At 44.3% G+C, this 16295-nt stretch overlaps 1 protein-coding gene across 1 annotated transcript in view; it reads left to right on the top strand.

Annotated features, from left to right (window-relative positions):
- LOC309977821 (patatin-like phospholipase domain-containing protein 4) overlaps window positions 1–15603 on the top strand; it is a gene marked incomplete at its 5' end in the record, with an annotated part of 29019 nt that extends 13416 nt beyond the window's left edge. Inside the window, 3 exons of the mRNA XM_082864153.1 lie at window positions 3491–3556; window positions 14588–14740; window positions 15462–15603. Coding sequence (XP_082720279.1) covers window positions 3491–3556; window positions 14588–14740; window positions 15462–15602 — 360 coding nt within the window. The 3' untranslated portion in view covers window position 15603. The remainder of the gene's footprint in view (window positions 1–3490; window positions 3557–14587; window positions 14741–15461) is intronic.
- Window positions 15604–16295: the final 692 nt, after the last annotated feature.

Genomic DNA, 16295 nt, shown 5'->3' with positions numbered 1-16295 from the left:
TGACGTTTATTTTTATCTTTGTGTATTTGGTGAGAAGAAAACACAAAAAATCAATGGTTTCACGTACATGTAATTCTTAAAGTGCTGGCTTAAGTGACAGGGCAGGAACACTAACTAGGTCCCTGCCTTCTGTATTGGTGCCCTCAACAAAAACAGTCTGCAGACATGGGCACATGTCCCCAGGGGGCTCAGACCCCCCGCCCCCCCAACTTGAGAACCACTGCCCTAGATGTATCGATATTTGTTGGTGAGAAAAATTTCACTGGAACACCAGTGAGGTAAGACAGTAGAAGCATGTTGAGGCATAATAATACATATTTCATGGACTGTCTCCCGCCTTAGAAAATCCTGTTTGCTTGCAATGAAATGGCAGTAAGTTGACATCGAATAAGACAAGCCGCTTAGTTCCTAACTATCAAAAGCTAATTTTCCCACTAACCATAGTTTGATATACAAATCACTAGCCCGTTTAAACTATGACAGAACAAATACACTGATTCTGGGGGGGATGACGGGTATTTTCCAGTTCACCGCACCTTTCATGTCAGTTCAGAGGATTCTTACTGTTACTATCTGTATCAAAGTAATTGGGTCGCATTTTTCATCTAAACAGCTCAAAAAGAGTTCTAAGCATTAACTTGTGAACTTCACATTATAACTTGACACACGGGAGGTAAAAAACCCACATAATTCTGTTTCTAAGGGTAGTGATTTTTTTTCTTTTTTTTTTTTGCAGGCCACATGTCTGTTATAGTGAAGTAAGTCCTTACAGTTATAGAGTGTGTTTGGCTGTTTAAAGGCGTCTAAGTACTGTAATTTCGCAATATGTGTGCTATGCACAAATTGTTATCGCTATGGTGAAGTGTTGCATTTTTGCCGAATAACTTCATTAAATAGCTGCATTGTGCTTGCAGAACGTACCTAGGGTCTGTAATTATTTTTTTAAAGGAGTAGCCAACTGATGATAGGGCCAGATTAGTTAGCGTGAAGGCAGTGACCGTAACTGTGAACAGCCTTGCTCTGAAAAGTGCTCAGCTGCTCAGGTCCGGGCTCCCAGGGGGCTGACGAGGTTGGGCCTGAAGAGGCTTGGTTTCTATCCTGTCGGCCCCGCGGATGGATGTGATCTTCCGCAAATCACCGGAGGGGATGCTCACTCCTGCTTGGCGTCTTTGTGGAGAGGGTGTGGGTAACGTCATGGGGGCCCCACACCGAAAGCTGAGATTTTGAAATGAATGCCTAAGTGGGCGGCTCGTTTGCATTGACCCTTCTTAGAAGGCTGAGAATTCTTGTGCAAGGGTGTCTTCATACCATGGCTTCATGCTTTGCTCTCGACACCTTACAGTTCTGAATACCTGCATTTTCGCTCCACACGGGGCCCAGATGTTGTGTAGCTGGTTCTGGCACCCAGCATCAGCCTGGCACAGCAGAGACGTGCAGTAGCACCTGGCATGATCCCTTCCTGTCTCCTGCTAGAGTCCCTCTGTTGTGCTTTGACACCATTGAGTTTGCTCCTACTCCAGTCTGAAGCCCCGCCATGCTTCTCGGACGAGCTGTCAGGGGCCCGTGGCTGAGGCCGCGCTGGCACCCAGGACCGATGCCCTGGCGCTCACGTACACCAGCAGCATGGGAGGGTGCTGTTTCCCCCCTACGGAGGGTCTTCCTTCCTACTATGGAGAAGGGGGGCGGTACCTGCAGGTATCAGTAGCATCTGGCTGTGAAGGAGATGCAGACCCTTTCCCGTCTGTGGGATCGTTGGTCACAAGGAGCGCCCGCATAAGAAAGTCTGTGCCAAGCCCCAGCCGCGTCGCAATGCAGTTGTGTCAGGCCGCCGCCCACAGAGGAGTGTCCTATGGGAATCACGTTATGCTGGTGACTGGGTCTCTCATTTACTTGCACTTCAGAATAAATCAGCTATTTTTAAAAACTTTTATTGGCGTATCGTTGCTTTACAATGTTGTGATAGTTTCAGGTGTACAGCAAAGTGAGTCAGCTATACGTATACGTCTATCCCCTCTTTTTTGGATTTCCTTCGCATTTAGGTCACCACAGAACATTGAGTAGAGTTCCCTGAGCTATACAGTACGTTCTCATTAGTTATCTATTTTATACATAGTATCAATAGTGTATATATGTCAATCCCAATCTCCCAGTTCATCCCATCCCCCCTTTTCCCCCCTTGGTATCCATAGGTTTGTTCTCTACATCTGTGTCTCTGATTCTGTTTTGCAGATAAGATCACCTATACCATTTTTCTAGATTCCACATATATGCGTTAATATACAGTATTTGTCTTTTTCTTTCTGACTTACTTCACTCGGTATGACAGTCTCTAGGTCCATCCACATCTCTACAAATGACCCAGTTTCGTTCCTTTTTATGGCTGAGTAATATTCCGTTGTATATATGTACCACGTCTTCTTTATTCATTCCTCCGTTGATGGACATTTAGGTTGCTTCCATGTTCTAGCTCTTATAACTAGTGCTGCAATGAACACTGGGGTGCATGTGTCTTTTTGAATTATGGTTTTCTCTGGGTATATGCCCAGTAGTGGGATTGCTGGGTTTTGAGAGCAGACCTCACAAATCATACTTATACCATTCTTCCTTTGGGGGAAATGCCCTCTGATCTCTAAAGAATTCTAAGTGGATGACGTACAAATCATTTTGGGGACCATAATCCAGTTCTGAATAATATCTACTTGGAAAAAAAAATCTCGTGAACTCTTTGACAACAAACAGCCCTGGAGTCTTCAATTATCAATTGAAGGATTGGAGCTTCAGTATTCCATATCTAATACTGTATCTTTCCAAATAGAACACTAGCGGTTTGAAAACTGCATTGCGGAATAAAACTTGCACATGTCAGAAGAGCTCCCAGAGCTCAGCTTCTTCTGTGGGAAGAAATGGTAATATTTTAAATGGCAATCTTTTTCGACTTTTTAAATGGAAGATAAAGTATAATTGGTGCCCCTCCCTGCCAGTGTCTCATTACATATCCAGGCCATGTAACTAGCCCATGAAATGTGCTACATCCTGGTGACATAAATGAAAACATCCCCTGAGCCGTAATAACCAGAGGGGTTTGTTTCTCTGGAAGATAGCGTGAAACTTTCAAATAATTCTTACAGTGTAGGATAGAACATCGTAAATAACTTACTTGCAACCTGTACACACTCAGGAAGTTAGACTTACCTGGACTTTAATTGTGTAATGACTTGGCTGTCTACAATTTAAGTGCCAGTATTACTCGGGTGAAGTGGATGGAGTTGGAGAACAATGATTTGTGCATATCTCTTTAAGGTCTTTTCTGATATCAATAAATGTTATCTTCTATTTAAGTGTGTCCCACTGTGCCCTTGAAATACATGGAACTTATTGTTATAGTAAATTTTTGTACATTTAAGCGATTTTAATTTCATAGTAGGGGACATGAAATACATCGTAGGAGTGTTAATGCCTCCTTTCACAAGCTGTTTCTTTATCCGTCTAGGTCCTGTTAGCCAGCAGCTTTGTGCCCATTTACGCAGGACTAAAACCAGTGGAATACAAAGGGCAGGTAAGATGCTTACAACTGACAAATGATCAGTAAATCCCGTGTTCATATGTTTCCTTCGAAAGATCCAATTGTACTATTATTCTGGTGGCTCCAACTCCATTTGTATGACTTGTTTCCCCATAGTTTTGTTTCTGTTTAGCAGAAAAAACAAAAAAAATCAAGTGCAGGTGCTGTGGTGCCCTATCGCCTGCACACTTACACACACACACTGATAACCAGACACAGTACCTGTTCAACACACACCAGAGTTAAAAGTTGTGTGATCAAACACAGTAGCTATTTAATACATAAACCGGAGATACGCATCTCAGAACCAAATGCAGTATCTATTTAACCCACACCAGAGATATGTGCTTTTTGTCATCAAATACACTGTCTCTTTAACACCTACTCAAGCTCAGGCACATATTCATGGATGATTAATGCCATTTGTTTTATATATACATGATATGTACGTATTCATTCATAAATGTGTACAGGAAAAGTGTTTAATGGCTGTCATTCATTCTTTCACTTTGAAGGCCCAGCAAAGGGCCTGTGCTCAGTGAATGCATGATCTTACAACCAAGGAATTGACTTTTGCAAATCTCTTGGCTAATGTGATTGGGGGTCTGTCTGTGTTCTGACCTTGTCAGGCCTTGTGATTTTCTTTCTCTGAGTTTTCCTGGTTATTCCCGCCCTTTTCTGTGCTTGTCATAGGATCCTTGGCCCAAAGCAGTCTGCCCTGGGCCGGTTGTCTCAAACGGGCAGATGAGGATGAGGTTGAGTAACTGGATGAGGCCATGTATGGACAGCCTAAGAGTGGACCATCAGGTCCAACTTGGACTCTCTTTATTACCTATTTGCATACAGTATGTTGTTTGCAGTGATGGGCTTACATGTTGTAGGCTAAAACCCTCTTTGTGACCAAGTAGAAACATAATATACATTGAATTTTTTTAAAGCAGCATAAAATAAACATAAGCTCATGGAAACCCAGGTGTTTTTTTGCTGTTGTTGTTTTGGGTTTTGTTTTTTTTTTTCCATTTTGGATACTGCCTCTCAGAGCTAGCAGATACTCAGTTACCAAGGAGTATGATCTTTGCTGTCATTTGAAAATTGGAGAGGTTTCCCCTTTACATAATGATTTTAAAGTAAGTTAAGTAACATTTTCTCTTAGAGCCATAATTTAAGTGCCATAAAATCAACATTTAATTTCATAGTAAAAAATCAACCGTAAAAAAAATCAACATTTGTTTTTACGTATAAATTTCGAATACAGATGCTATCAAAATCAACTTTACATTATGATTATGAACTTTAATTTTATGATCTGAAATGTAATGATTTTACTTCACGCTATTGCTTGATAATATATAATCATGACAGAAATGGCTAAATGGTAGAAAAAAATATGCAAAATGCTCAGGTGTTTCATGAGATTGTATATGATCATGAAAAGGGGATTCAGAATCCAAGAATCAACAGAATTTCTGTTGTGATAGATAAATTAAGAGGTGGTGACTGAGAACGTGGGATGTAGGTATAGTAAGGAAGTGATGGAAAGGAGATGGGGGGGAAGGAGGGATGGAATCAAGGCTAGAACAGAGCTGAGTCCCAGAAGCCTAGTATATTCTAAGACGATGCTGAATATTTCCTGTGTTTAAATAGTAATCACTGTATTATGAAGGAGGTATGGGTGGTAATGGCTCCTAGTTTCTTCCAACATACACTGTCCTCTTCTTCCTTAGTAACAGAAACCCAGTTTTTTTCTGGGCCTGTTACCGTGTAGCTAAAAGGCCACATTCTCCACCTTCCCTTGCAGCTAGGTGTGGCCATCCCCTTACGTGCTGGCAGTGAGAGGTAGGCCGAATTACTGTGGGACTTACAGGAAGGGAGGTTGTGTACCTTTTTTTCCTTCCTGCTGCCTGGAACTTAGATGTGATGACCAGACCTCTGGCAGCTGTTGTGAATCATGAGGTCACAGATCACACCCTAGATAGAGACAAATAATGAGATGGAAAGACCTGGGCCCTGAGTGACTTGAGGAGGGGGACCTTACCAGGCCACCTTCTGTATTTCTTTTGCCAGGAAAAGTAAAACTTCCTGTTTTTATTGCTTTCTATTGGATGCATTAGAGTCCACTCCCATGTGCTGTAGGGATTATTACCCCCGTATTTTACAGATGAGGAAATTGAGTTGTAGAAACATTCATTCACTTCACTGAGGTCACCAAGCTTAGTAAGGGGGCATCTTTCCCAGGATGATCTCTAATGTTTGCATCTGTGCTGTGCCTCTTGCTTTACTTTGCTTCGGTCATTCCTTTAAAAAACCATCCCCCTTATTTTATTTCTGTCCTGCCCCATCCCCACTGCTCCAGGTGTATGACCGGAAGCCTAGGAATAGTTAAAGGGTGAGATGTCTCAGTTGAATTTCCTGCTATGTGATTGAATACTTAGACGGGAACATGAAAGGGCAGCCTCAGTTAAACAGGGAATGCAGCACCTGGAGGTGTGAGAAAAAAGGGACCTTGGGAGGTGGGACACGGCCTTGCTGATGACTGACATCTGTGCACAGTTGGCACGTCATAATTACTTGTTGAATAGAACCTAGTGTCTCCAGAAAGCGTTCGGTTTACCTTGGGTGTTTAATGAAGTGCAGGAAAAGGGGCCCCTGTGCACACGATGATTGACAGTGTGCTCCTCAGAGACCTTGCTTCCTGTCTACAGCCACACGGTGGCGACTTGCCAGTGCCCTTGTGTGCTTGCTATGGACTCTGTCAGGCCCCTCCCTTCCCCCAGCTAAATACGCTTTCTAGACCAGGTTAGTCTGTAGAATCGCTCCATTTTAGGGAAATGGGAACTTTGCTTTAAATGCAGTGTTTTGCTGTGGGTGTGAGCTTTTCCTAATTCCATAAAACTTTGTGTCACGCTTTCTCCTGTTCTGGGTCTTGATGCTTTTGTGGAGGTCAGGTTTTGATTTGCTGGTTGGCCTTGGTGGTTTTTCTGAAGCGATGGAGGTTGCAGCAGCAGGGGGGCAGAGAGAGCTCAACATCACTTGGGTTTGAGGCAGAACCACAGGTGTCCTGCACTGCTTCTGCATGCAGCTCCTGTTCAACCCGCTGACCACTCATCTCCACGTCCGGTGTCACTTAGCTATGGAACATACTGGGTTTTACTAATACTTATTTGTGGACCTGATATTTTTATTGAAAAAACTTTTATTAATCACGTAGACGTTTCATACCTTCATAAGATTTAAGATTGACTTAAGTCACAGCAAATAACAGCATGATTCCTTCCTAAACTGTCTACCAGTTGTTTGAAGTGGTACAACATCTTGGAAAACGGCTTGGTTTTCCTAATTTTTTATTTTTTGAATTTTTAAAATTAATTAATTTTAAAATTTTATTTATTTATTTTTGGCTGTGTTGGGTCTTCGTTGCTGCGAGCGGGCTTTCTCTACTTGCTGAGAGCGGGGGCTACTCTTCGTTGTGGTGCGCGGGCTTCTCATTGCAGTGGCTTTTCTTGTTGCGGAGCACGGGGTCTAGGCACGTGGGCTTCAGTAGTTGTGGTGGGCTGGCTCAGTAGTTGTGCTGCACGGGCTTTGTTGCTCCGCGGCATGTGGGATCTTCCTGGACCAGGGCTCGAACCTGTGTCCCCTGCATTGGCAGGCGGATTCTTAACCACTGCGCCACCAGGGAAGTTCCTGGTTTTCCTAATTTTTAAAAAAGTTTTTGTAGCTTTCTCTGGCTTTATCTTAGGAGACTGTTTTTAGCACCCTACTTATACTGGATATTCATTAACAATTGAATAAATGGAAATAAATTGAAGTTCAATCTTATCATTTTTACCAGTGGATTTTCCTTCAGTGTACATGGCCTCTTTCCAGTGATTGAGTAAGCTGTGGGAATGTGCCTACTTTCAGAGCACGTTTTCACAGGTTCTGGTCATCAATGTGGAACAAGAATAAGGATTTTCAAGAGGAGGTCTTAACTGATCAGTTTTTGTTTTTGCTTTTTAATATTTATTTATTTAGACTTTGCCGGGTCTTAGTTGCAGCACGTGGAATCTTTTTAGTTGCAGCATGCGAACTCTTAGTTGCGGCATGTGGGATCTAGTTCCCCGACCAGGGATCAAACCCGGGCACCCTGCATTGGGAGATCAGAGTCTTACCCACTGGACCACCAGGGAGATCCCTGATCAGTGTTTTTTTTGTTTGTTTTTTTTGTTTCATTTTAAGACATAGCATTAGTGTTGGCAAGTGACTATTTTATTGTTGTTTTGATATTTTAATCTCTGGAACTGTGATGCAGATCACAAGAAGAGCTATAGGTTTGTTTTTTGCTCTGAGTTAGATTTCAAGTACTATTTTAACAGTGTGTGTGTGTGTATTGTATAGAGAGTATTTATCATTGTATTCTAGTCATCGAGCCTTTTGCATGGGTTATGAATTATTCATCTTTTCGTTATTGGCATATCTGTGGAAAAAATTGTAGAATGCTCTGTTACTATGTGTTTATATACAATTATTATTACAGTCCTTTGGCTTCTGTTTCTTTACGATTTAGACATGTCACAAGGATACCTATCTCAGTCACTGTCACAGCACACGGTGGTGGCTGGCTGGGCGACCAGCTAGATTTGGCTTCATGGAACTCTGGTTATCAGTTTACAGCTATGCTGAAATAGAAGCTCTTATTTTTCATCGGCTTTTTAAATTCTGCATGTCTATTTGATTTTTGAAAAAATAGGTTAGTTTTCCAGGGAACATCTTCTATTAATAAATAGCACTTGTAGAATTTCAACTGCTGGAGTTTTCTGAAAGGTGGGTATATAGAATCACCATTTTTGAGCACCCTTCAGAAATCCAAAACTTAAGTCGGCAATCCACCAAAAATCATTACTTAGTACAAGTCAGCGCTGCAGGTTTTCTCAACCAGTTTTAAATTTGTTTAATTTTATTTATTTTCACCTGTCACCCTTTCATTAAAAAATCTCCTATGTCTCTTTTCCCCTCCTGTGTTTCTTCATCCCAAATGGTAGATTCTGACCTGTGTCCTGGGGGGTGGGTATCTACTTGACATAAACACACTCCCTCTCCCTTCTCCCCCTCCCCTCTTCTTCCCTATCCCCCCTCCCCCTTTGTCCCTCCCCCTTCCGCCCTCTCCCCCTCCCCCTTCCACCCTCTCACCCCTCCCCTTCCTCCCTCTCCCCTCCCCCTCTTCCTCCCTCTTCCCCTTCCCCTTTGTCCCTCTCCCCTCCCCCTTTCACCCTCTCACCCCTCTCCCTTCCTCCCTCTCCCCTTCTCCCCCTCCCCCTTCACCCTTCCTCTCTCCCCCTTCCTCCCTCTCACCCCTCCCCCTTCCTCCCTCTCACCCCTCCCTCCTTCCTCCCTCTTCCCCCTCCCCTTCCTCTCTACCCCTCTTCCCTCTTCCTCTCTCCCTCTACCTCTCTCCCTCTTCCCCTTCTCCTTTCCTCCTCTCCCCCTTCTTCCCTCTCCCCCTTCCTCCTCTCCTCCCACCCCTCCCTCTCCCCCTCCCTCCTTCCTCCCTCTTCCTCTTCCCCCTTCCTCCCTCTCCCCCTCCCCCTTCCTCCCTCTCCCCTCCCCCTTCCTCCCTCTCCCCTCCCCCTTCCTCCCTCTCCCCTCCCCCTTCCTCCCTCTCCCCCTCCCCCTTCCACCCTCTCACCCCTCCCCCTTCCTCCCTCTCACCCCTCCCTCCTTCCTCCCTCTTCCCCCTCCCCTTCCTCTCTACCCCTCCCCCTTCCTCCCTCTTCCCCTTCTCCTTTCCTCCTCTCCCCCTTCCTCCCTCTCCCCCTTCCTCCTCTCCTCCCACCCCTCCCTCTCCCCCTCCCTCCTTCCTCCCTCTTCCTCTTCCCCCTTCCTCCCTCTTCCCTCTCCCTTCCTCCCTCTCCCCTCCCCCTTCCTCCCTCTCCCCTCCCCCTTCCTCCCTCTCCCCTCCCCCTTCCTCCCTCTCCCCCTCCCCCTTCCTCCCTCTCCCCTCTCCCCCTCCTTCCTCTCCCTCCTCTCCCCACTCTGTTTTGAGTCATGCCCAAGAACCTTCTGTAGGCGTGACTGTTTGTTCTCTATATCATGACAGCAAACAAGGTATGTTTGTAACTAAAATTTTTTTTTTCAAACCTCCTTCACTTCCCCTGGTCCGCTTCCCCTCAGCCCTGCAGAAGCAGCTCTGGTCTTCCCCGCCTCCACTGTGTCTTACAGTGTGTGAGGAAGAACAGTGAGTGTGGAGTGAATGGACCAGCTCCACCCCTTTTGCCAGCGTGCTTTCCAGCAGGGCCGGCAAATATTTTCTTTTCTTTTTTTTTAATTGAAGTAAAGTTAATTTACAGCCTTGTGCCAATCTCTTCTGTACAGCAAAGTGACTCAGTTATACACAGAGACATTCTTTTTTCATATTCTTTTCCATTCTGTTTTATCCCAGGAGGTTGGATATAGTTCCCTGTGCTGTACAGTAGGACCTTGTTGTTCATCCATCCTATACATAATAGTTTGCATCTGCTAACCCCGAACTCCCAGCCCAACCCCCTCCCTCCCGTGCTCCCCCTTGACAACCACAAGTCTCTTCTCTGTGTCTGGGTGTCTGTTTCTGTTTCATAGATAAGTTCATTTGTGTCAGATTTTAGATTCCACATATGAACGGTATCATATGGTATTTATCTTTCTTTTTCTGACTTACTTCATGCAAATATTTTCTGAAAGTATCAGATACTAACTACTCTCTGCATTGTGGGACATACTGTCTGGACCAGCACAACTCCTCAACTTTGCTGTTTTGTGGGAAAGCTCTGTGAAGTGGGAAATGTCATGGCTGGGTGCCAATAAAACTTCATTTCCCGAAGCAGGTGGTTGCCCAACCCCTGACCTGGAACAAGTAACCCTGCCAGCATCAGTTTCCTTTTCTGTAAAATGAGGAAACTGAACATACTACTAGGATGACCCTCCTACCCAATAGGGTCATAGTAAAGGTCAAATTAAATGATACATGAGAGGCTGTTTAATAAACCATTAGGCCCTGTGCCATGGTATTTATAATAATTATAGATATAAATGTCTCATTCAGTCTTCCAAAAAAAGTACTTTAAAAATTTATTTTATTGAAGTATAGTTGATGTACAATGTTGTCTTTAATTTCTGCTGCACAGCACAGTGACTCAGTTATACACATATATACATTCTTTTTCATATTGTTTTCCATTACTCTTTATCAGAGGATATTGAATATAATTCCCTGTGCTCTGCAGTAGGACCTTGTTGTTTATCCATTCTATATATACTGGTTTGCATCTGCTAACCCCAAACTCCCAATTCTTCCCTCCCCAACCCCCCTTCCCCCTGGCAACCACAAGTCTGTTCTCTAGGTCTGTGAGTCTGTTTCTGTTTTGTAGGTAAGTTCATTTGTGTCACATTTTAGGTTCCACATGTAAGCGATATCATATGGTATTTGTCTTTCTGACAAAAGTATTTTTTTTTACTTGCTTTTTGAGCAAAATACACTTGAAGCAAATTCAGCCCTGCATCGCGGTTCTATCGTGAGCATGTCGCAGTGTGGAGTGCACACCCAGGCACACACTGGGTGCTGTGGAAGGACTTGCTAGATGAACAAATAAGCCCTTTCAGCTCAAGTGCCCACCTCAGGTTTTAAAGTTTCCTCTTTAATTATGTAACAAGAGTTGCTGGAATTCGTGAGCCTCGCATGTACCCATAACATGTCATGTGTAAGGCAGAGGTTGACACGTACTGACAGATGAATACCCTGCCGGGCTTGGGTGTGACAGGTGCCATTACCCTTTAGAATAACTGCATTAGCTCTGGTTTCCAGTGCTGTCACCCTCAGAGGACAGTCACACTAGACCCCCTACCCCACCATGGGGCACGAGATTTTGTTCTCTACTGAGCAGTTGTGTCTTCACAAGTCTCTGGGCTTAGGCAGTGGACCTTACCATGGAGCACGTTTAGAATATGGGAATCAAGGGTATTAGGACAAGTGACAACAACTGCGGGGACAGAAGCAAGTTTGATTTATTTATTTATTTGCGGTACGCGGGCCTCTCACTGTTGTGGCCTCTCCCGTTGCGGAGCACAGGCTCCGGACGCGCAGGCTCAGCGGCCATGGCTCATGGGCCCAGCCACTCCGCGGCACGTGGGATCTTCCCAGACCGGGGCACAAACCCGCGTCCCCTGCATCGGAGGCGGACTGTCAACCACTGCGCCACGAGGGAAGCCTGCAAGTTTGATTTTTGAAACACATTTTGCCCGGGAATTTTTTTTTTTTTTTTTTTTTTTACATATTTGGGCATTCCCTTTCCTTTGAGGATGATGGTGCTAGGTACTGAAACTAACCAACACAGGGCAACGCTACCCTGGGAAGACCCATGAGGAAAATTTTGGAATCCTAGGACTCATGGCAGTAATTCCCAGCTTATGGAGTGCTGTCCACGAGGTGGGAATGGGGGACTGACTGGAGGAATGTATTGCAAACAGTCAGAGAATCATGGCCAGGAGTATGTAAAATGCAGAATTTTAAACCGTCTGTACCACATGCAGTATATTTGCATGGAGGAATGTTGGCTGCTGTTGGCGTCGTTTCCAGCAGTTTTGCTAGAATCTGAGTGCCCGAGTGTGTGTGTGTGTGGTTGTTGGGAGTGATACAGCTCAGGAGAGCATGAGCCAGGAGTAAGATGCACTCTGCATTTAGAAGTGAGCTGGTGGGGTTATGGTGACAGAGGAGTCAGTAACGCTGAAGACTGAATCAAGTCATTGGATAAGCTGTATGTTTTCCCTAGTCATTTATCCGATCACAGTAAGCTAACAATAGCAAACGAAACTTGGAAAAAAAGATTTTCATTTCCCTGAAACCTCAGTCATTAGCCCTATGATAGATTAGAACACTTTGCAATTTAATGAGCTAGACTGCCCTTCTTTTCCTTAAGTTGAATAAATCAGGTGAGCTCTCAGTTAAGTTATATGACCCTTGGTACGTATTTTTAATTTCCCTTGATGAAACCTATATGAATTTTTACATCATTGGTGAGATGTTCTACTGAGGATAAGAAAGGTAATTTTGGAAGGTGTCTTTTTCTCTCTCTAGGTACTATCCTATTCCAGAAATTGGTGTCTACACCCAAAGCAATCAGGGAAGAAAAAAAAAGCTCCAGGTCAATAAGGCACAGAACCAGATATCTGGGGGCCTTCTCACTACAAACCTCCCTTTTTTAGACTGTGTTTGTATAGTCGTGTGCGTGTGTATATATGTATGCATATATCCACATACACATATTATACACAAACAAATATGTGTGCTCTATAATAAACATAATTATATGTGTTTTGTTCTTTTAAAAATAATGACAATAAGCAAATTATCTAGGCCAGGCTCATTTTAATCTAATCTATTTATGTTTCCTGCTCCACCAAAATGCAGTTCCCTCAACAGAAATTTTCAACACATTTTCACCTTTTATTTACTTACTTTTATTCCCTCTGGGGGGAGTTGGTGGCTGGCTGAGGCCTTTGTAAACAGTGCTGTACTGATCATTTAGTAACCAGCTCTAGAAATCAAAACAAGAAAGATTTTTAAAAAGACATGTGAGAAAAGAGGAATGAACAGTTTTAACTGAGTTAAGGATGCTTTATTTTATTTTTTTATTTTTAAAATTTTTGGCTATGTTGGATCTTCGTTGCTGGGCGTGGGCTTTCTCTGGTTCCGGGGAGCAGGGGCTACTGTTCATTGTGGTGCGCGGGCTCAGTAGTTGCGGCTCGTGGGCTTCAGTAGTTGCAGCATGTGGGCTTCAGTGGTTGCGGCACATGGGCTCAGTAGTTGTGTTGCATGGGCTTAGTTGCTCCGTGGCATGTGGGATCTTCCTGGACTAGGGATCAAACCCCTGTCCCCTGCATTAGCAGGTGGATTCTTAACCACTGCGCCACCAGGGAAGCCCCAGGATGCTTTATTCTAACTGGTTTCTTGCTCATCACCCCACCTTCTTGCTTTCTCCACAAAAGATTCTTCTGTGCAGCATTCTCCACACTTTCCAGCCCCCCCCCTTTTTTTCTCACATCACCTGCAGGGTATTTCCAATTCAGATACAGCTGGGAGCATTTGAACTTCAGTGTTGCATGTTTGCTTATTTAGTTATTGTTAGAGCTGATTCGGTTAACATGTGGGCTCAAGGAAAGATGGAGACTCTTTTGCCTTGAAACAATGTAAGGAGTATTATCTTTGTGTTTCTTCAGTCCTTTCCCAGTGTACAACTCTGCACAAGCCTCTAGAAGCTTCTCTGACCTGCTCTGTCCATGCCTTTCCTTCAGGCTTGGGTCTGAAAGCACAGAATCTCTTCTGAGTAATGTTCCTGTTTAACACAGCACCTCTCCTCCCCAGTTCTTCAAGGCTTGAAGACGTTACGTACTCAGGAACCGCTTTGGAAATGGAAGGGTTTCTGGCGGTTCTATTTATTTTTAAGTTTGCTACAGAAAATGCCGATTTCCAGTTCTTAGGATAAAAGTAGAACCTCCTGGGACTTCCCTGGCAGTCCAGTGGTTAAGACTCCACGCTTCCACTGCAGGGGGGCACAGGTTCCATCCCTAGTCGGGGAACTAAGATCCCACAAGCCACAGCAGCACAAACTCCTGTTTTGGGGACGGTTTGCTCAGTGTCAGAGTAAACCTGGCTTTGCATTCTGATTAGATAATGAATCCCAGCCTAATTACACATGGCTTCTTATGCAAGCACCGTCATCAGTAAAAGTTTAGGTACTTCTTATGTGAAATGATCTACTTAAAGCTTTTAAACAATTGGAGAGACTTCCTGATTCCATTCAGGGTTCTTATTATATGGGTTAATGATATGCATACAAAGATTTGCTTTGCTTCCAAAACAAATCTAATCTGACGGGTCCTGATAAATCGTAAGTTAAGGGCGTTCCCAAGGCATGCCTTGTTAGAAGGAAAGAGTCCTTTTGGGGAAATGCATGCTCGTTTTCTTCACGTGGGAGGGATGTTGTCGACAGGTGCTGATGAGCGGTGTGCTTTCCACAGAAATGGGTAGACGGATGCTTTACCAACAGCCTGCCCCTCCTGCCTGTAGGCCGGACAGTGACCGTCTCAGCATTCAGCGGGAGAGTGGACATCTCCCCGCAGGACGAAGGGCAGCTGGATTTCTATGTGACCATAGCCAAGCAGGACATACTGGTGAGTAATGATGTTCAGTGATAACTGAAGACTCCTCATCTCCGAAAACTTTCCACATGCTTCCAGAACTTTGGCAACTCAGTTTTATGTACAAATTGCATAAATATTTTAAATAATCTACATGTGTCATGCATATGGACATGACTGTTACTATCAACAGTCTATTTGTGAAACATTTTCCATTTCTTCACTTATTTTTCAGGTCAGTATACTGGGCAGGATTTCAGTGCACTTTTAAATTAGATCACTTAATTGTTTTAAAAGATGGCAGGAATTAAGTAGGTAAGAGAAAAACTTAGGACCTAACAGAATAACTTACATAAAAATGTGGATTCCCTTAATCTCGTCGAATAGCTCTCAACAGGAGGTGATGTCGTACGCAGGAGACACTGGCAGTGTCTGGAGCCAGTTTTGGTCATCACGTCTGGGGTGTGTGCTGGCATCTAGTGGGTGGAGCCCGGGGAGGCTACTCAGCATCCTACAGTGCACAGGACGGCCCCACCACAAAGAAGCATCTGGCCCAAAACGTCAGTGGTCCCCAGGCTGAGAAACCCTCATGCAGTGTATGGGTGGGGGTGAATTTTTAAATTTAATTTTCTTCCTCCTGATTTTTTTTTAGATTGCTAATAGCATCTATGATAAGAAAGCTTCGGTTACAGAGATGATGTCCATTTACCTGTACCGTAATATCCTCCAGCTTCCATGTGTCTTTCTATCCTAGCTGTCCACGGCAAACCTGGTGAGGCTTCACCAAGCCCTTTTCCCACCAAGCGAGACGATAATGGAAGCACTATATCGTCGTGGCTTTGATGACGCCATCAAGTTTCTACTTAAAGAAAGTTGGTTTGAATACAACGCTTAAAACTTTACAACGCAAAGCACATTTCAGACCGCTCTTGATGGAGGTCTCTAATCCTTTTTTAAAAGCCTATCATAACTCTCTGTTTTGTTATTAGTTTTTGTAATATCTGTAATTTTTAAATCATTACTTGGTGCAAGGAAATGAGGCATTTTGGTTGAATTTGGCAGCGTCATTAAGAAGGTTACACTCAGGTGATAAGGAATCGTTGTAAGAGAACCACCACATCCTTTGAAAGCCCGCTGGGAATGTAAGGGGTTCTCTGGGGAAACCGTGGAATGCTGAAAATGAGGTTCGTGCACACATTCTCTGCACGGATAACGTGGCAGCACCCTTCAGGCGTGAAGCACGGGCGTTTCCAGGAGACACCGGTGTCCTGTAGCTCCAGAATGGAAGGAAGCATGTTCTCAGGCTGCACCCCACTCCCTCTCAGGTGGGCCAGGAAGGATGTGAGAAATAGTCAGCATCATGAAAGGCCTTTAACAAGGGGTGGAGCAACAAAGGCCTGCTTTTCCTAGGTGTGTACAGTTGTTCCTGGGGTGGAGGTAGAAAGGTGAATAGCAGAGAGTAACCGGAAGCCCAGAGTTTGAAATTAGGTATGTCTTCCTTAGCCCTCGCCCTCCAGAAACCTGCTCGCCAGCTCACATCATTGTCAGGCTCTTCTGACGCCTCCCTGTCGTTAATATTCTCTGTCCT

Source organism: Leucopleurus acutus (assembly GCF_964270905.1).
Source record: "Leucopleurus acutus genome assembly, chromosome: X".
Taxonomy (NCBI): Eukaryota; Metazoa; Chordata; class Mammalia; order Artiodactyla; family Delphinidae; genus Leucopleurus; species Leucopleurus acutus.
The sequence above is the reverse complement of the archived record's forward strand: the minus strand, read 5'-3'. Positions and strand labels throughout refer to the sequence as shown.